Source organism: Carassius gibelio, chromosome B20, assembly GCF_023724105.1.
Source record: "Carassius gibelio isolate Cgi1373 ecotype wild population from Czech Republic chromosome B20, carGib1.2-hapl.c, whole genome shotgun sequence".
Lineage (NCBI taxonomy): Eukaryota > Metazoa > Chordata > Actinopteri > Cypriniformes > Cyprinidae > Carassius > Carassius gibelio.
The window spans coordinates 13,620,013-13,641,186 of NC_068415.1; the positions used below are offsets into that span (position 1 = coordinate 13,620,013).

Below are 21,174 nucleotides of genomic sequence, written 5' to 3' on the forward strand. Positions count from 1 at the left end.
CAATTTCACTCAGATGTATGTCTCGATGAAGAAGAAAAGACTGTCACTACTTCAGTTACATCGCAATTGTGGTGGCACCATTCTACAGTGATGGTATAGCATAGTAATACAGTACCATGGTTACTTTAAATGATATCATACTGAATCGCTATAATATTAATATTTAATAGTTTTTACATGGTACTTCATTGAATGTCATAGTTTTACAATGGTATACTGTATTACCTGCAAAAAAGAATGCAGTGAACGATACTTTGAATAAAAGCGGCAAACAAATTCTGTACAATAAATGAATATCAAAATTATAGGGGTTAAATGACTTCAGATTTTTAAAAGTCAACATTTATGTGAGCGTCGACTAGTCGTTGATGACGTCATTAATGAACAAATAAGCCAGAACCTGGAGCTGAGACTCGAACACCTTGTGCACAGCTACGGCATATGACACAGCGCTGCTGCTCATTTTTATCAATTCTTTTGTCTTTGGGTCATTATGATTCTCACAGATTTCTGCTCGTTCTAAATCAGATACTTGCTTGTGGGAATAAATTCTACGCCGATTAACTTACCTGCACAATAAGGTGTTTTAAATGTGCATTCTCCTGTTCAATTTCAACCATCCAGATGGTATAATCACGCATGTCTTGTGGAGTTCTTTCGGAGTATGCATTTATTCGGTCGACTAGTGTATTAGTTGACTAGTCTATGCAGCCCCTATAATCAAAATCCATTTGTATTCCAAAAAATGTGTAATACCTTTATACTTGTTTGTGAGTTAAATCTGAAGGAGCCTTTCAAATGTACTGATTGAGACAGTCGTCTGATGTGGTTCATGTCAGCTCTTGTTCAGGTTTTTATAAAATATTCATCTTTCAGTCCAAGATAACTAGAGAAAGAGAGCAGGCAGGGTGAGTGGAGTTTGTTTAATATCTTGGGTGTGTTTTGATGTGTGATTTTAAAGTGAAGTAAAACTGAAGCATTTATTCTTTAGCACAATTTCCTGGCTTTTAAGAAAATAATAACAAATATTTGTTGAAGGCTGCACGATGATGGTGGTTGTAAAAGTAGGAAAAGCTGAGGTTGTAGGTTTAAATACTGCTGGTAGGTTCCTGACATAAGTCATATTTGTGTAAATAGCTATATACTGTGGGCTGAAGCTAAATTGCTTTATCATTCCAAATAAATGCTAATTTCAGCACTGTAAAGAACATTTTGGACATTTTCAGGAATGTGTTTGTGTGTGTGTGTGTGTGTGTTTGTCTGCAAGCTTATTTTGTCTCTGTGAATACTTGTTCATTTGTTTATGTAGTGGTTAATCCTCTTAGTGCTTTTGGTAAAGGGTTGCCTCTTCACGGTTTAATGAGCCTGGAAGTGCAAAGTGAGAAACCGATATTGTTTGCTTATAATGTTTGGTATTTTTGGATGCTTTAAGTTTATATGCTTCTGTAAATTGCATATATCAGCTGGGATCTTAAATTTGTGTAGTTGTTTCTGTCTTGAGCGCTAATGCTAAATGCAAACCTAGTAAATCTTCGAAACAGAGAAGCACTTACTCTTACCACATTAATTGCTAATTGGGCCTGAATTAGTTATAAACCTCAAGTAAATGCTTCACTGTGTGGCCTGGAGTGATTAAAATTTCCCAAAGGAGCACCTGAACACACCATCACACAGACTGCCTGATTCCCACACTGACACAGTCCGTTGCCAAATGACCTGATTGTGGAACCGTTTGTCCTTGAATACTGTGTAAAATGTATTCATGCTTCTGCTTCATGAGCTGTGTCCCAACAATTCCACCAAAAATGTAAATATGTCCTGGGTTCTGCTTTTAGGCTCACTGACTTAACATCGAGGATCCTCAGTGTCCTTGTAGTTACTGCCTTTGGTATCATATGTGCTTCACAATAGAATGACATTGCAGCGAAAAATAAGATGTTGCTTTGTTATTGCAAATAGTTTTAGCACAAATCAGCCTACAGTAAATCAGTTTTACAATGTAACATATTTTTCCATTGTTTAGAACATTTCAGATTCACCATCAAGACATTGGCTCCCATAAGGACAGGGCCAGATTAATGTAAAAATAAAACAAATCTGCTGACTGTTAAACTACTTATAAATCATAGTCGTGTGAGTGAATGCAATTTCAAACATATTCAAAGTACTATTGATTTCTTTAGAGTTTAATATTTTTTTATCTAGTGCTACTAGTTTGTTGAAAGTTGGACTAATTGCTCCTTTTATGTCATAAAAAGTAGCTCCATTTTCCTGAAGTAAAGGCTGATTATCTCAAACTGTCAAACAGCTTTTATCTTTTGTTGAATGAGCTAAATTAATGTGAAGAAAGACATCACATGAATCCACAGACCTGCGCTTAATTAATCATGATGGCCTTTTTCAGAATCTTAGCTCTGCTGACAATGCAGGAATCGTGAGCTGAAAGTAGTTTGTTTCCTCCCCAGAGAAAAAGAAAGGCTGAGAAAGAAAGAATGAACAAGAGGGAGTGTTAACATTTTGCCCCATTCTTTCATTACAGGAATAGTTCACCCAAGAGTTATAATTTGCTAAAAATGTACACTCAGATGTAGATGAGTTTGTTTCTTCTTTGCACCAAATTTGGAGAAATTTAGCATCACTTGATTTCTGATCGATCCTCTGCAGTGAATGGGTGCCATCAGAATGAGAGTCCAAACATCTAATAAAAACATCACAAAAATCCACAAGACTCTGGCCCATCACTTAATATCTTGTGAAGGAAAAAATAAATATAAAAATAAATTAATTTTTAAGATGTTTTTAACTTCCTCTATTCCTAACATTGCTTTCTGCTTTCACCACTTAATAATCGTCCATTCTAAAACAGGAGAGAAATATGCACAGTTCAGTTTTGTGCTGCACATTGGCAAGTTGAAATGGAATAAAGTTAAAATTCCTTAATGAGCATTTATTTCTTACATAGATGCAGCTTTTCACCTACATAAGACATTAATTGATGGTCTTGAGTTGGTGGATTATTGTGCTGTTTTATAAAATGTTTGGATTTTTATTCTGACGGCACCCATTACCTGCAGAGGATCAATTAGTGAGTAAATGCTGTAATTCTAAATGTCTCAAAATTTATTCCAGTGAAGAAACAGTCTCATCTACAGTGGGTGGACAGCCTAAAGGCCCTTTTTACCGTCGCACGTACTGCCGCCGCGGCGTCTGTAGAATGCATTTGCAGCGTTTGACCGCTGAGTGGCGCCTTAACCACAAGTTATCAAACAAGCGCATCAAAGCACATTTTCGCAAATAGACGTCAGTTTTGCCTCTCTGATGTGTTACATTTGACAGCTTCAGTATGTCTTGGGTGGCCTAAGTGTGAGTAAATTTTCATTTCTGGATGAACTATTCCCTCAACTATATAAAGTTCCTTTTTGAAGGAATCCACATAGTCAGAGCAGCTACACAGCTGATTGACTCACTTTGAGCATTTTAATTGGAGCAAGTTGTTATTGGACACTGACATTTTTGATAGATCTTTGCCTACTGCCTCTGCGAGACATCATGGTTCACAATAAATAGGAAATAATTATTAATGGCACTGTCATTCCATTTAAATAAATAAAATGTGCAGCCTCTCTCCAGCCAGACATCTCTAATGCCTGGATCACACAAGCCAACAGCCTTTGTCAAAGAAACAGACAAACTCGAAGAGAACTGGCAGGAGCTTCAAGACCCAGAAAGGAGAAACACAACAGCTGATCCAGGATGAGATTTGAGAAGACCGAATATAATAATCAAAAGAAATAACATTTCTTTCACTTTCTCTGTCCCTGTCATTGTCGCAGTTGGTTTTAATATTTGGGCTATAACTCCAGAAGAGAGGGGGAAACATGACAAACAGTTTGACTCTCTGGCACCCACTCTGGGTTATTTGTCAGGTAAGAGCACACACATACATACACCACTGTTCATACACGTCACCCAAAACTTTTGTAAGGTGGTGTATGAACATGCAAATTATCCTCTATATATACTGCACATAATTTTTCTTTCTTTCTAGGAGATCAATCTCGAACTTTCTTCCTACAGTCTGGTCTTCCCACAGCAGTCCTAGCAGGCATCTGGTAAATATACACACATGTACACACACCCTTAATGTACACACACACTAAATCCAGTTTCAGATAACTGTATAACCCTTCCCATTTCTTTCATCTCTAAGATCATTTAAGTAGCATTTTCATTAGTTGCACTTTCTATTTTTGACCCCATTGATATATTTATGTTCCTATGTGATTGTGTTTGCCATTTCAGGATATGTCATAATACATTTTAAATGAATGTGTGTGGGACAGTGTGCAATTGAAGCCATCTCTGGAGGGTGGTGGTTCCCAAAAGTAACCTCTTCCTGTCTGTGGTTAGTCTACTGGTGTAAACACTGTCGCCCATCCACAAACAGGATGTAGATTTACTGATACAGGATACAGAATGTCTGATTTGAGTTTATAGTGTTTGCTTGTTCTAAAATTCTCTTGTTCTTAAATAAATATGGTAGCATAACAAGATCTGAGGCCACAATAATGCTGGTCAGTCATCACAAACCAACTTCTGGGTTTTTCCGTGGGGATTTTCCTAGCAATTAGTGCTCTGTAAGCCGTTTTGATGAGAATATCTGCTGCCTTTATTTCAGGGCATTGGCGGATATAGGAAAGGATGGAAAGATGGACAGATTGGAATTCTCCATTGCAATGAAACTAATTAAACTGCAGCTGCAGGGTCAACCCCTCCCATCCAGCCTGCCAATCATCATGAAGCAGACGCCTACCCATGCTATGACACCATCATTACGCTTTGGTATGAGTTAATAACTGGTTATGTAACGCCATGTGAGGTTTGTTTGCTGTGTTAACAGGTTTACTGAGCCTCATACTACAGGTTGGGACACACATACTACAGGTTTTGAAGATGAAGAAGACGTACTAAGACATATAATATTATTTTAATATAAAATCTCAGAAATGTGTAACTGTACGAGCTGTCTGTCTAATAATATGAAATAAATAAATAGATGAAAAAGCTAAACTTAAAACTTAAGTGAAAATTAGAAATGTTGTCTTGGCAACTAATTGAATAATGTTAAGTTGAAGTAGGCCTACAAACATTACTAAGACTGAAATAAAAAAGTAATATTGATAAATATTAGGATAGAATATAAATAATAAGAAAAATTGCATTTAAATAGAATATTATTTATTTATATAAATATTAGTGCTGTCAATCGATTAAAAAAAATTAACTAATTAATCGCACAATTTTTTAAAATCGCAATTAAAAGACTGAAACTTTTTGGATATGTAAATGTAAAATGTAAATAATTAATGTAAACTCAAGACAAAGAAACTATTTAAATTCAAAATATGATTGTTTATTGGAATTTTTGTTTAACTTGTAACACAGATTTTCTCATGTAAACAACATACCTGCAATAAACCATCAATATCCTCCAAATTAACTGTTTGCTTGAAAGCCATATTTTTTACAGAAATAAAAACACAGGCATGTAAGTACCATTTGAATTTCAAAACAATCAATGCCAATAAAAAACAAAAATGATTTCCATGTTGAATTCTAAGTGGACTGCAAAAAAATTCCAAAGTATAGTCATTGCCAGTGCTTTAAGTGGGCCAGTATGCACCAGTACTGCCACTTCCAAATATAGCTCTTGAGCGTACCGCCACCTCTCCGTGCGCCCAGAACGTGCTTGTAGCGTACCGGTACGCTCATTTGGACATCTGTTTTAATAGAGGTTTTAATCTTTTACCTGCACTGCCGATTTTCAGAGCGCCCTTCACAATGCAAGCTTCCTAATTCATCCCACCCAGAGCAGAAACTACATTACCCATTCACCCTTAAGTTATACAAGTGAATAGCGCATGTGTCGCTTTTCACACTGTTAAGTGTCAACAACTCAACGTGGCCGGAGAAGGTGTGTGAAACTCGTTGTGAGTTATACTAAAGCAAAATCTTGAGTATTTATTGTCTGATAAAAATTAAAAACTGTCTGCGGAGGTTGAGTCGTCCTGCAGCCCCCGCTGGCTGCTCATTGGCTGCAGCATCTATTTTCTAAGTTCTAAAAAAAATACTGTAGACGGCAAGGCACAAATTTAGATATTCATTTATCTAATTAATCTATAGCCTATGCACAAAGACAATATGATCTTTTTGTCCCCTTTTTGTTTTAAAGCTTGATGAAGAGAGAGAGAGCGCAAGTTGCTGCAGCTGCGAAGAGGACAGTGATGCACGCGTACAGGAGTGATTGACAGTTCGCGGCACTGTGTACAAAAAAATACTCCGCTACACAATTATTTCGTTATTTTTCGTTTAAGCTTATTAACGTTAGCGTTACAGAAAGGTCATGATTTTAATGTTGCTGTTTCTTGTGGCAGACTGAATGAAGAGTAATGTTTCTTGTGGCAGACTGAAGAGTAATCCGGCAGAGTTTTATACTGAAACTTTCCGTCTAAAAGTCCTTCCTTGGTCTTATCCATATTTCTTTGCACGTTGAACACACATAGGCCACAACTGGAAATAAAAAAAAACTGCAACCGCGTTAATTGCGTTATTTTTTTTAACGCGTTAAATATTTCAAATTAATCGAATGCGTTAACGCGCTAATTTTGACAGCACTAATAAATATAAACATTTACAAATAAAACACTAAAATCATTTTTAATACTAAATGTGAATGTACAATGTGAAAATGTGTTATTTAACATGATATTTTGCATTGCATTATTTTTTTAATATTTTAAAAATGATTCTAAACCGAGTGTTAGATGATAGCAAAAGTAGAAGAAATGCATAAATGAGCATGAACAGCTAAATATCCAGTATACAGTATAGTAAAATGTGACATCCATTCAAATTTATATCAAATCAGCTGACAATCAATATGGTACAAGTATATCACATAGAAATTATCCTATTTAATCTGGCTTTGATGTGTTTCAGGTATGGGCTCCATGCCAAATCTGTCTGCCATGTCAGTGATGCCCATCCTAACTGCCATCCCCACAGCCCCTGTTATGACCCCTTTGGTTCCTGTACCCACCGTGATGTCAGGACCATTGCCTCAGATGCCCAACTCTCTCAGTGTGCCAGCTTTACCTAACGGCAATGCAACTCTCCTCACACCAACACCAGGTACTGTAACACCTTCTATCCTAAATTCATGGGCAAAGCGCAAACCAACATTTTGCACAAGTGAGCATTCAGTATGCATGTACTAATAAATCTACTGTAGATGCAATGAGACTCAAACATTGATATATTGCGTAATCTATAACACAGTTACAAAGTTTGCATTTGCTTTAAGTAATTCTCTTTCTTCTGTTAACATTCCAGCATTCCCAGTCTCCAGTGGATTGAGTAAATCTCACTCGCTCTTGGACCTTGGCTCTAGCAGGTGTGAAGCATGCATACTAAGTTCAACGCCGATGTTTGTATTAGAGTTGGGTGTAATATCTGTTGCATGCAAGTGTTTGAGCATTTGTTTCAGTGATAGCAAAAAAAAGACAGTGATTTTCTTAGAACTGTGCTCTGAGACACCCTGTTACTCTGGGCTTGTTTTGCCAGCACTAGAAGTTTGTAGTAAATAAGAGTGTGTTTGCTGACAGAGTGCTTGAATAGCACAGCTGTCTCCTTGAATCTTAATAGGATCTTGTTAGGGTTCCGCTGAGAGTCATCCGTCCGCCACACGTTTGTAAAGAATCCTGTAATAAAGGATTATTAAAACAGTGCCTGAATGAATTTGGGTCTAAGGCTGTGTATACATTTAACATTTAAGTCGTGGCCTAATGGTTAGAGGGTTGGACTCCCAATCGAAGGGTTGTGAGTTCTAGTCCCGGGCCGGCAGGAATTGTGGGTGGGGGGAGTGCATGTACAGTTCTCTCTCCACCTTCAATACCACGACTTAGGTGCCCTTGAGCAAGGCATCGAACCCCCAACTGCTCCCCGGGCGCCGCAGCATAAATGGCTGCCCACTGCCCCGGGTGTGTGCTCACAGTGTGTGTGTGTGTGTGTTCACTGCTCTGTGTGTGTGCATTTCGGATGGGTTAAATGCAGAGCACAAATTCTGAGTATGGGTCAACATACTTGGCTGAATGTCACTTCACTTCACTTTATACATTTGGAATGATTATCTTGGCAATATAGAGTTAGGCAACATCATGTATGTCGCAGTCATTTTAATGCACTTTTTATTTAGCCATAAACTTGCCTAAGTTTCCATTTCCATGACATCTGTCCGTTTTAAAGAATTGTTTCAAATTTTAACTCAAAAGAGTGAAAAATCTATATTTCTGGCTACACTGCTAAGCCTTGTGTTGCAAATATGTGTTTGTTTTAGTTTGTAAGGGTATTAGCCAATCACCAGGATGATATCTCACTCTCTGAACCTCTCATCCTGTTCTGTCTGTCATTCCAGCGCATGCCGAAATGCAGAAGGCTGCTGAATCCTGTTAGTGTTATCTCAGAATATTTAAAAATCAGTAAACTGACAGCAGTGAGTCAGAATACTGCGGTATTGCTCATAACTATGAGTGTTAATTATGATTTTAATGGCCCTGGTAGTGGTAATTACTGCACTAACAAGGATTCAGCAAATGTTGCTCAGACATATCAATTGTTTAAAGTATAATGTCACAGCAGAATCTTACAGCACTAAAGGAAAAGCTGTTCCTGCAGCTAGCCTGAGACCAGTTGTCTGTGCTTTATGATGGTCTAGGTTATTGGTTCATGAGAGGATTATATTAGTGTTAATGAGCAGCTGCTAAATGGAGCTCATTTGAAAAGAATTTGGAATGCAAATGCAATTTCAAGAGTGCTGCACAAGTGAAAACTCCCAGGAATTATATGAGCACATGCAGATTTGGAGAATGAAGAGGATCTATATTAAGCATTAGTTAATGCATTCAAGAAAACCATACATTTGGTTATTAGGTGCAAAAAAGCATTACATATTAAATGATCGCTTTTATAGAAAAGCATACTAATAATTTTTTTCAAAATTTCCACAGTTCTAACTCTTCCTCCACCACCTCCCTTGCAAGTAATTCCCCCAAAATGAATGCATCTGATTGGGCGGTGCCTCAGTCATCCCGTCTGAAATACAGACAGCAGTTCAACAGTCTAGACAAGCTGATGAGTGGATACCTGTCAGGTGAGTCTGTGTTTGTAGGCAATGGTAGTGTTTGCATATGATAGCATCCCTGCATACGTGTCATGCATTAATTCTTTTGTGTTTATTTGAAGGTCCCCAGGTCAGAAATGCCCTCACAGCATCAAACCTCACACAAACACAGCTTGCCACTATATGGTGAGTTCATGAAACACTGTACTCATCATATGAAACACTCATTGATCTCATGAAGAACATGTCTTAATTACTTTATTAGACATCCTCCGCACTTTGTGTTGGTTAATACATATTTCCAAATTTAGTTTTTTTAATTGTGTCAATTAATTAGGCAGAAACTTGTTGAAAACCCATGCATTAATCACTCGCACACATTAAACCCTGGATCACACTTTATTGCTTGAAGCGGTGTGTTAAACACCTACTTCCAGTGTTGCATCTGCTGTTTAGGTGCCAGTTGGATAATTAGGAACTGATTCATCTATTAAACATTTGAAATGCTTCCAGGTCAATCACAAATGTGTGTGCTTGTGGGTGGGTAATGTTATGTGTATATATCGCTCTTGCTCAGGGCTCTTGCTGATGTAGATCGTGATGGGCAGTTGAGAGCGGAAGAGTTTATTCTAGCAATGCACCTGGTTGATATGGCCAAGACTGGGCGGCCCTTACCTCTGACTCTACCTCCTGACCTTGTGCCACCTTCACTCAGGTGAGACACACATAGACCCGCCCATGCTGGAATTAGTAAGATATGGAGGAGACTGTGTTTATTCTGTGAGTGTGTGTTTGTTTTCAGACAAGTGAAGTCATGTGACCTGCTGAACGGACCTGTTCCTTTGATTAACACTGAGCTGATTGAGCCAGAACATCCACAGAAAAGCAAGAGTAATGGTATTTGCATATACATAAACCATACGTACTGGTGGTCAAGAGATTTTTGGCTTCCAATATATTGCATATATACTATATAATATATATGATGTATTTAAAATGCATTTTAATGATGCTATATGAGCTATATACAGAATTGCTCAATTTAAAAATACATTTGATAATCAAAAGTGTGTGTTGCATTTTAAACCTGATCTATAAAAGACATGCATTTACTGTAGTACCTTATTAATGTATTTACCTGGTTCATTATGCTCACATTGAAAGCCATTAAAATAATCATTATCTATGTTCATAGTTATCATCATGATCCTTCAGAGATCATTCTAATATGCTGATTTAGTGCTTAAGGAACATTTCTTATTATTATCAGTGTTGGAAACCGTTGTGCTGCTTAATATTTTCATGGAAACCGTGATATTTTTTTAGGATTATATAATGAATGAAAAGTTCAAAAGGACAGCATTTATTTGAATTTTTTTTGTAACATATTGAATATCTTTACTGTCACTTTTGATCGATTTAATGCATCCTTGCGGAATAAATTATGCAAATACAAACTCAGGTCACAAGCACAAACTGCCCTTATTTCTACATAGTTTTGTAAATGATCTTTCTAAATATTGCTGATTCAGGTAAACAGTCTCTTTTAAGTTTAAGTTTTTAGATTAAATGCCTTAAATGTAACCTTTTTTTTTAAATGAACACTCGTCTGTTCTGTAATATTTTATAATATATATATTTTTTTAAATAATATTTTTTTTATTTTGTTGATTTTGATAACACTTATGTACATCACCTTTCTGTCTGTCTCTATCAGTGTCATTTGAGGATAAACTAAAGGAGAATTTCCAGAGAGGAAACACAGAGCTGGAAAAACGACGTCTGGCTCTGCAGGAGGAACAAAAGAGAGAGGAGGAGAGGAGGAGAGAAGAGGAGAGACGAGAGGAGGAGAGGAGACGACAGAAGGAGCGGGAGGAAAGAGAACAAAAGGAGAGAGAAGCCCGGGAGATGGAGCTGAGGAGACAGAGGGAGGAGGAGAGGAGGATGGAGAGGCAGAGAGAGCTGGAGCGACAGAGAGAAGAAGAAAGACTGAAAGAATTAGAGCGACGAGAGGCAAGTGGAGCATGCAAGGGCAGACCACTAGAATATTACAGCAAAGCCTCACGCTTTTTCCACATGTATACATGTTGAATAAATCAATTGTTTATACACTATATCTTTATTAATCTTATGAAGGTTTGTAGTTAATACATTTTCTTTGCGAACTGAGCCAGTATCTTTTTCCTTTAAATATGATAAGCAAATATGTTGAGAGTTTTTATACAGTTTTTTCTTTAGTATATATTAATATAAAGAATATATTATATATATAACATAGATTTTGTGCAGATATGTGTAGTTATATAATTTTTTATGCTGTTTTATATGCTGTATATATATATATATATATGCTATATGTATGTGTGTGTGTGCATATATATATATATATATATATATATATAAACAGCTCTATAAACAGAATAAATGCATTTACATGTACATATAAATTTACTGCATTTGCATTAATAATGTAATTAAACAATTGTTAAAGTTTAAGTTAGGAATATAGTGGTTAATTAAATAGCACATCAATAAAAAAAATATGAAATTATTATTAGAAATCGAAAAACTTGCGATTGTTAATGAATAATTACTGTAATTTATGTACTCTTTCATGACAAAGTTTAATGCTTCTCTAATGCTATATTTCATTACACAAGCAAAATGTGTGGGTTGATTGCCTATCCTGGGGTGCGTTTCCCAAAAGCATAGTTGCTAACTAAGTTAGCAACTTTGTTGGTTGCAATATAATTTCCCATTGCCAACCAACTAAGTTGCTAACAGATTAGCAACTATGCTTTTGGGAAATGCACCCCTGTTGGTCTTTGGAAATCACGAGGAACAAAATGTAACTTGTAATATCAAAAGTAGGAAATGAGGTTAATTGCTTTAAAAAATGTAATGGTGTTAGATATATTTAATTAACTCATGAGTTAACCCTAATATATACTGTACCACTGTACCAGTTCCTCGCCCTAGGAAAAATGATGGTAGCGTAATTATGTAGTTATATGTAGACATTCACATCAGAATGAGTAATTAGACCGTACATCTGTTGATTAACCTCTCCTTCTCTTTATCGCTCTCTCAGGAAGCGGAGCGACAGAGGCGAATGGAATGGGAGAAGAGTAAACGAGTGGAGCTTCAGACACAGAGAGAAAAAGAGCAGAGTGACATACAGAGACTTAAAGACAGGAAGAGGAGTCTCGAGATGGAGCTGGAGGCGGTGGTCAGATTGCCATTTCTTCTTTCTTTTTGTTTCTTCTTCCATATACCTGTTCCCTATCAAACACCCTGTTCTCTAGGGTATGATGATAATGTTATATTACAAATTAAAAACATATCAGTCTTTTCTTCCCTTAGGGTAACAAGCATAAGCAGATCTCTGATAGGCTGCGGGACGCCAAGAGTAAGAGGCAGATCCAGAGGACCGAGCTAGACCTGATCAATCAGAAGAGAGATAGTCGTATTATAGATATCAATTCTCTACAGTTGCAGTTTGAGGTAGGTTTTTTTTTTTTTTTGCATGACTAGCATTGCATTCGTTCATTTTATCCTCTTTTTCATTATTTAATTGTTGTAGACTACTGTGTAAACGTGTGATCAGTAAAAAAAATCAAATCAAAATCAAATTAAGCAGCACTGTTTTCAACATTGATAATAATAAGAAATGTTTCTTGAGCAGAAAATCAGCATATAAGAATGATTTCTGAAGGATCATGTGACACTGAAGAATGAGGTAGTGAAAATCTTTCAAATAAATGAAATAATAGCCTATGTGAATGTGTTTTTGCAGGAAATTCAGAGGCAGCTGAGTCATCTTGGTCCTGAGAAGCAGCGACTGACAGAGAGACTTCTACATCTTACCCAAAACAACTCAAGTGAGCACTCACATAGACCTGAAGCAATCAGTGAATAGATGGGTGGATGACTCATTTCAACTGTGTCCGTTTCATCCCGCTTGAATCCAAGGCCTGGGAACATTGACGTTTTTATGTTCTTCTTTCTCTCATTCTATTTCCCCTTTCAGGTCCTTTGATAAATGATGTGAAACAGAGTTTGTGCGAGAAAGATCTGAGCTGTCGGAAGCTGAAGGAGCAGCTGGATGTTTTGGAGAGAGAGACCACTGTGAAACTCTCACAAATGGAGCAGTACAACAGAGAAATCAAGGTCAGCGGCTTCTCTTACAGTCCCAGTGTAAACCTCAAAAACATTTAAAGTGCCGTGTTTTGATTAAAGCTCATATTGGCTTTGGGTGGGGTTTTGCACTCTTCAAATTGATTTTAAACCTTAATGTCCCTTTGAGGGACTCATTAGTTCACTGTTCTCTATGTTCCTGTGATTAAAACCTACAGTTCAACTCCCAGCCCTGAAGGCAGAGGATTGAGCACTTCATTACACACTAACGTTCACACAGTTCACACTAAAGAAATCTCAACACAACAAACACTGTCACTAACACACTTACTGCACCGGCTGGTCGGATCGGAAACCTGAGTATTTTACATGTGGTAATCAGCTATTGTTCAGTACACGTCAAATGTTTTCTGCTCCAAGCCTCTACTTTTTCTTTCTTTTTGCCCACTTTATTGCTTTCTTTCTTCCCACTGTATCTCTCTTCTTTCTTCTCTTCCTCTTTTCCCCCCGGCTGACTTTATAGTTTGTAGAAATGGATGACTGTGTGCTTCAAGGACTTCTCTCTTTGCTGGGCTGCCTAACCAATCTCTTCCTTCTAATAAAGGTTGACCTGTCTTTATCTTTCCTTAACTCACACTCATCTCAAAACTGCCTGCCTTTCATTCATTTCACCTTTCGCCCTAGTCATTCTTCAAGGATGAAATCTCACTTTACCCATAGTATACTGTAATGAGCTTCAATGTCTGACCTCATGATCTTATAACATCTATGTGTCCGTGCCATTTCATCACCTCATATGGTGTCATTACTTACACTAAAGATTTCTACTCAATACCTAAAAATAAAAAAAGTGTGTGTGTGTGTGTGTGTGTATATATATATATATATCAAAATTTATTTACATTTTTAAATGTATTAAAATACAAATAATTTATTTTAAATTGTAACAATATTTCACAATATTGCTCTATTTAATGCATTTATTTTAATAAATGTTTATTGTATATTTATTTATTTTATTTGTGAAATAACATTCATGGAACAGATAATTTATAGGAGCTCAGTATCACTCAGTATTGGTAATGTGTGTTCATTTTAGCAGTCTGTAAAGCTGGCATAATGCAAAACCACATACTTTGCATTTGAACCTGCACAATATTATTCTAAGTTTTGTTATAAACATGATGTTTGTGTTAAAGAATTGTGTGGGTAACATTGTAGGAATTGAGACAGAGGCAGAGCCAGCAGCAGGACGTCCTAGAGCAGCTCAGGAGGGTGAGATCTGAGAAACTCAAAGAGCTACAGAGACACAGGAAAGAGGAGGAGGAGAGGAAGAGGAAGAAAGAGGAGGAGGAGAGGCAGAGGAAGAAAGAGGAGGAGGAGAGGAAGAGAAAGAAAGAGGAGGAGGAGAGGCAGAGGAAGAAAGAAGAGGAGGAGAGGCAGATGAAGAAAGAGGAGGAGGAGAGGAAGAGGAGGAAAGAGGAGGAGGAGAGGAAGAGGAAGAAAGAGGAGGAGGCTGCAAGGTAAAATTTTGATTTCACACACACAGACATGCATATTTAACAAGCCATCTACAGCTTTCCAACATAACCGAACAACATGGAAATATTAAGGTAAGATATTTGAGAAATATAGGCTTTTAAAAAATCATGTACATTTCTGTAAATATATTATAGTTTTGTAGAATATATTATAGTTTGTTTTATAGTTATGTTCTGTTTAGGTTCAGGTTTGTAAAAAAAACCAAAAAAACCTTTAGTTCATTTATCACCCTTGTTTCTCTGTATAGTTTTCTTCTGCATCAGATTTCTATTCTTGTGATATTTCCTCTAAAAGGGCTAGATTAAACTCCCATTCTTTTACCCACTCAGCATTTTGCTTATGTGTACATTAGACAGGTGAAGCTGGAGCAGGAGGAAGCAGAGCGTCAGAGGATGCTTGCCCAGGAGCGAGAAGCCAAACTCAGGGAAGAACAGCAGCGTCAGGCCCAAGCCCGACTTCAGGAAGCCCAGGAGCAGGCTCGAGAGAAAGAGGAGAAGAGGAGGGCGGAGGAGAGACAGAGGGAGGAGAAGGAAGGAGAAAGGAATGAACTGGCTCTACACACTCAGCCCTCCATGACATACAATATCACAGAGAACAAAAGTGAGTGTGTGTTTGTGTGTGCGTGTGTGTGTGAGAATGGGTGAGGTGCTTTGCTGAAGTTAAAAATGGCTTGTAATCATCAAGCTGGCCTATGAATATGATGTTTCCATTATATTCATAGTAAAGGGTGTCGTTACTCATAGCTTCATGATTAACTCTAATTACCTGCCATTAATTATCCGAGTTAATATAACAGGCTCCAGTGGAATGTGAGTGTTTTGAGAGAAGGAAGGTAATAGGCTGCTAAACACAGAGTTGCATACAATATATGTTTATGTATATTTTAATTTCACATAATATACTATAGTAAAATCATTTACTCACGTTCATGCCTTTCCAGACCTTTATGAATTTCTTTTTTACGTTCAACACATAAGAAGATATTTTGAAGAATGCTGCTAATCAAACAGTTGATGGTCCTCATTGACTTCCACTGATTTTTTTCCCCTACTATGAAAGTCAATGGGGGCAAACAACTGTTTAGTTCTTCAAAATATCTTTTTTTCTGTTCAGCATGAGAAAGAAACTTATACAGGTTTGGAATGACATGAATGTGAGCAAATGATGACTATATTTTCATTTTGGGGTGGACTATTCCTTTAGTACTTTTTACTTATTACACATGTCTTAGTCACTGTACTGGTAACTTTTTTTCCCATAAAATTTGTGCACTAGCCTTCTGAATTCAATTTGAGAAGCATATTCAAATTTAACCAATTAAATGCAATCATATTTATTGTTCAATGATTTAATATGGGCTTCTCAGTGAGCCTGAAAAAACCCACATACAGACCAGTTTGTTCAGTAGATTCATTAAATAAATCAGCTGTAACTCACAATGGAGTATTAATAAATGGGATATTGCAGTGTTTTAATGTTAATAGAATGTTTCAGTGAAGAGAGCAGTGCAATTATTGAGAGACATATAAAATGATGTTTGCTGATGTGGGCTTTCTGTTGTGAAGATGTTTTTATATGTTGAAATATGCATTTGTTAATATGACAAATGGTTGTGAGATGGATGTGATAAGGTGACTGTGTTTTTTTTTCAGGCTTGCAGCCAGTGGTGACTACTGAAGCTACATGTGCTGCCCTCACCACCTACAGAGCTCTCTATCCCTTCACCGCACGCAACTCTGACGAGCTCACACTGGAGGCAGACTGTCTGATCGAGGTTCACTACATATGTCAACACATTCACTCATGCAGCTGTAAATTTACTCATTGGAGTACACATATAATTTGGCTTCCTGTGGATCCATAGGTAGATGAATCGACAGTTAGAGAGACCGGCTGGCTGTATGGGAGTTACTGTGGTAACAGCGGCTGGTTTCCAGAGAGTTATGCTGAGAGATGCAGTAAAGACACTCAGACTGAACCGACTGCAGCCGATTCACAATCCACGGCTCCCTCTACCAGCTACACTGGGTATGGCACTAAAACTACTCTGTTATCACTCTAATAAATACTGGGTTAAAGACAACCCAACTTGGGTTAAATGTTTGACCAACCTGTTGGGTAGTTTTACTTTAATTCAATTGTTGTTTAAAAATTAATAATCAAAAGGTGAGCATATATTAAAAAGCAATTTAATGAATGTTTATTATGTAATTATTATTTATGAAACTTATTAATTAATGCTCATTATTAACATAAATGTTAATTTCCAACCTATTCTGGGATCATTTTAAACAAGAAATACAGTCATTTTTAAATAATAGTTGAGTTAAATAAAACATCCTTTTCAATCGTTCATCAGTTGTAGCCAAGTAAATTAAAATGTATTAATATTATTATTGAAGTTACACACAAAAACAAGTTAAACACAATCAATGATTTTTTCCACTCTAAAGAAAAAATAATAGAAAAAAATCAAATTCATGTTTTTTTGTTATATGCCAAAATATAACAATGAACAGCTAAATATTTTTACTAACACCATTTCACTATTCCCTATAAAATATCATATAGAGACTATCATAACTATAAAGTTATGATGCAAATTAATCATACAATCAGATGTTTGAAGTGATTCACAGAAATTACAACAGCCAAAGAAGGATTGTAAAACTAGTCTAATCAAACTTGATTGCCATATAAAAAGATCTCAAAAGATCTCAAAAGACACAATCTCAATATTCATAATGTAATATAAAAATTGTATATAACAACACAAATATATTGTGGATATTTAATTTATTGCCCAGCCCAATAATAACATACATATTGTTTTGATGAGCTTCACATTTGTTGCCAAAAAAGCGGTGTCAGTATGTGTCAGACATTCCGAAAAAAGATTCAGATGCAGTCGTCTTCTTTTCTTAATCAGTGAATGTGAAAGACTTTTGTCAGAGATTCTGCAGCATTCGGTAGGTGTGACATCCTTGACTGCTATAGAGCTGGTGGGACACGATCTTAACAGACTAACTTATATTTAAAGTTGGTTTAGGGTTATGTTATTAGTTTTATGTAATGGATTTATTTAAAAGATGAATGAATAATCCTTTAAAATCCTTTTTTTCCCCCCAGAATTCCTCGGGTGGACATAGAAGGACCAACACCAACACACACACCAGCGTCTTCAAACACACAGCACTCACAGGTGGGCATATGTGCATATACACAGACATACCATATATCTTACACACAACTTAGTTTTTTTGATCACTGGGAGGAATATGATAATTGGTATGAATATGATCATCATGATACACTGATATTTGCCCCTGAACATCATTTCTTCTGTTTTTGTGCTGTAGGCTGTAGCTCTGTGTGAATGGAGCGCTATGACTGACAGTCACCTGGGCTTCTCTAAAGATGACGTCATCACGGTTCTGGAGAAGCAGGAGAACTGGTGCTACGGAGAGCTCAACGAGAGCCGGGGCTGGTTCCCTTGCTCATATGTCTCCATGGTTATCTCCAATAACACACAGACTGAGTAAGAAATGGGATACCTCTCATGCAACCTCATAAACTTGCTTAAATAATTAATCAAGTAATTAAAGACAGTTGATTATGACATTGTGCCTGATATATTAAAGTATTAAAGATTTTCATGCGCATCTCACTCCTGTAATTAGAAGTATATCTCCAGCACGTGCGTTCAGATCAGGGTTGCCATGGTAAAATTAGCATTTTAGGGGCTAAATATCATGTTATTGGTACTGGGGTCCCTTCAACCCGCGGACACGAAAAAACAACCACAGACTTGACAACACTGGTTCAGGTGGAGCGGCAGTTACTACACAGAGCCGTAGTCTACCGACAACTAACACAAAATCGCTTTCAAAATCGACAAAGAATCGGCCGCGATTTTAAAATCAATTTTGTGTAGATTGTCAGTGAATTACGGCTCTGTGTGTTGTAAATGCCAACCAGTGTTGCCAAGTTTGTTGTTGTTTTTCATGTCCGCGGGTCGAAGTGACAATACCAATAACGTGATATTTAGCCCCTAAAATGTGAATTTTACCAAGGCAACCCTGCCAAAAAACTTATATTTTAACCCCGGGAAGCAATTTTTATCGGGGAACCTCCTGGAAATGCGACTGGGCTAGTTTTGGACTAGTTTCTGAGAAGCAACTGGGCAGGATTTATTGTGAAAACCTGGCAACCCTGATCTTAATGCACGTGCTGGAGATATACTTCTAATTACAGGAGCGTCTTTACTGATGAGATGCGCATGAAAATAGCATTTGATTTTTTGCACAGCCCTAAGTAGTTCCATATAAAGGGAAAAACTAAAATGCTTAATGAACCTAAAGCTTTGGTGTTGTTTGTGTCTCTTCTAGGCCGTTGCTTTCTACTGTGGATGAGATAGAAGTTTCAGATTCTGGTCCTTTTGAGGGTGAGGTTTCTGTTTCTGTTTTTATACAGTCATCTCTAGTTATTCAGACGAGATATTATGAGGAAATATTTTGATTAAATTGAAACATCATTTTCTATTTGTTTTGATCTTATTAGAGTATGTGGCTCTGTACACATATGAGAGTCCAGAGTCAGGTGACCTGACGTTCTGCGCGGATGATGTTGTCCTGGTAACAGAGAGGGAAGGAGAATGGTGGAGAGGGTGCATCGGTGACCAGTCTGGCCTCTTCCCTTCCAACTACGTTAAACCCAAAGAGCCTGATGTATGCATATTCAGAAAATTGTATATTATTATGCATTTATAGTTGGTTGCCTTTTGAATATTAGGTATTTATTAAATTATTTACTTAATTTTCATAAATGACATTCTTTTCTCCATAATTATAATTAGTTTTCAGAGACATTTAAGTTGGTATGCATTTTGATAATGATTGCTCACTGTGTTATTATTTTAGACTGCCAATCCTGGAGTTCCCGGTAAAAAGCCAGGTGAGAATTGAGACCATAGTACCGTCACACAGAAGCAAAAATGAAGGCTGGTGGTTTCACATTTGAGTTCTTATTTATTTGCCATCTTCACTGGTCTTCAGAGATTGCTCAGGTGACTACAGCCAGTGCTGCCAAAACACCAGAACAACTGAGTCTGACACCTGGTCAGCTTATTGTGGTGCTGCATAAGAACTCTAACAGCTGGTGGCTGGGTGAACTACAGGTTAGCACTGTATATCACATAACCAGACTTAGCCTAACCACAGGACAGCATTTGCTTATTGTGCAATATAGTGCATATAAATGCATATCAATGTATAGATAGATAGATAGATAGATAGATAGATAGATAGATAGATAGATAGATAGATAGATAGATAGATAGATAGATAGATAGATAGATAGATAGATATTAGGCAGTTTCATAGCTTAGTATAAAAACAAGACAGTTTCATAGCTTAGTATAAAAAACAAGAGAAGGAATGGAAAATGACCTAACAAATGTGTGTGCTTGTAGGCACGGGGTAAAAAGCGTAAAAAGGGCTGGTTCCACTCCTCTAATGTCAGATTACTGGAAGCTAACAGCGGAAAAATAACTCCAGCATCTCAGCCATGTAAGATACACACACACACACACACACACTCTTTCATTCATGTTCTTTTGTACTGTATGTGGCTGCATGTATGTGTTGTTTTCCCATTCTGCTCCATTTCTCTTCGACTTTTCTGCTCTTCCCTCTGTAGTGTGTCAGGTTATTGCAATGTATGACTACAAAGCAGCCAATAAGGATGAAATGAGCTTCCAAAAAGGTCAGCTGATCACCGTACTCAACAAGGACAACCCTGACTGGTGGAAAGGAGAGGTCGCTGGGGTCATAGGGCTGTTTCCAACTAATTATGTGAAGATGACCACAGAATGTGATCCCAGCCAGCAATGTGAGTACTATGAGTTACCGAATAAGTTCCTGTTTCACATCAGAGTTGTTTGTTTATAAGGCAAGGGTGTGGAAAATAAAAGATGAATTGGTTTAAATGAATTGTGTTGGAAATAACATTTTAAAAAGAGTAAATAAAAAGATGTTTTACTTTTTTAATTTTGGTGATGGACAGAAAAGGACAGAGACTTTTTGGCCATTTTCTCTTTCTTTCTTTCTTTCTTTCTTTCTTTCTTTCTTTCTTTCTTTCTTTCTTTCTTTCTTTCTTTCTTTCTTTCTTTTCAACAACTTGGAATCTAATATATTCTCAATCCATCTCTTCATTATTCATTCTCTACTCTCTTCTGCCCTTTTTCCACGTCATTCGCCTCATCTGTGTTTTATTGTAGGATGATAGCTCTGGTCCCTCCTTCCTCTTGCTCCTCTCTT

General features: G+C 37.0%; 1 protein-coding gene across 1 annotated transcript in view; it reads left to right on the forward strand.

The window, feature by feature from the left end:
• The window catches only part of LOC127984280 (intersectin-2), a 47,191-nt gene that overhangs the window by 18,964 nt on the left and 7,053 nt on the right, over nucleotides 1-21,174 (forward strand). Inside the window, exons 3-28 of the mRNA XM_052586859.1 lie at nucleotides 3,834-3,926; nucleotides 4,049-4,112; nucleotides 4,679-4,842; nucleotides 7,000-7,191; nucleotides 7,393-7,453; nucleotides 9,066-9,208; nucleotides 9,301-9,364; nucleotides 9,756-9,893; nucleotides 9,981-10,075; nucleotides 10,896-11,195; nucleotides 12,274-12,407; nucleotides 12,542-12,682; nucleotides 12,975-13,059; nucleotides 13,209-13,348; nucleotides 14,537-14,838; nucleotides 15,210-15,457; nucleotides 16,510-16,631; nucleotides 16,722-16,885; nucleotides 17,987-18,059; nucleotides 18,217-18,395; nucleotides 19,246-19,301; nucleotides 19,418-19,584; nucleotides 19,777-19,810; nucleotides 19,912-20,033; nucleotides 20,328-20,424; nucleotides 20,555-20,746. Of these exons, the coding sequence (XP_052442819.1) occupies nucleotides 3,834-3,926; nucleotides 4,049-4,112; nucleotides 4,679-4,842; nucleotides 7,000-7,191; nucleotides 7,393-7,453; nucleotides 9,066-9,208; nucleotides 9,301-9,364; nucleotides 9,756-9,893; nucleotides 9,981-10,075; nucleotides 10,896-11,195; nucleotides 12,274-12,407; nucleotides 12,542-12,682; nucleotides 12,975-13,059; nucleotides 13,209-13,348; nucleotides 14,537-14,838; nucleotides 15,210-15,457; nucleotides 16,510-16,631; nucleotides 16,722-16,885; nucleotides 17,987-18,059; nucleotides 18,217-18,395; nucleotides 19,246-19,301; nucleotides 19,418-19,584; nucleotides 19,777-19,810; nucleotides 19,912-20,033; nucleotides 20,328-20,424; nucleotides 20,555-20,746 (3,570 nt within the window). The remainder of the gene's footprint in view (nucleotides 1-3,833; nucleotides 3,927-4,048; nucleotides 4,113-4,678; nucleotides 4,843-6,999; nucleotides 7,192-7,392; nucleotides 7,454-9,065; nucleotides 9,209-9,300; nucleotides 9,365-9,755; nucleotides 9,894-9,980; nucleotides 10,076-10,895; nucleotides 11,196-12,273; nucleotides 12,408-12,541; nucleotides 12,683-12,974; nucleotides 13,060-13,208; nucleotides 13,349-14,536; nucleotides 14,839-15,209; nucleotides 15,458-16,509; nucleotides 16,632-16,721; nucleotides 16,886-17,986; nucleotides 18,060-18,216; nucleotides 18,396-19,245; nucleotides 19,302-19,417; nucleotides 19,585-19,776; nucleotides 19,811-19,911; nucleotides 20,034-20,327; nucleotides 20,425-20,554; nucleotides 20,747-21,174) is intronic.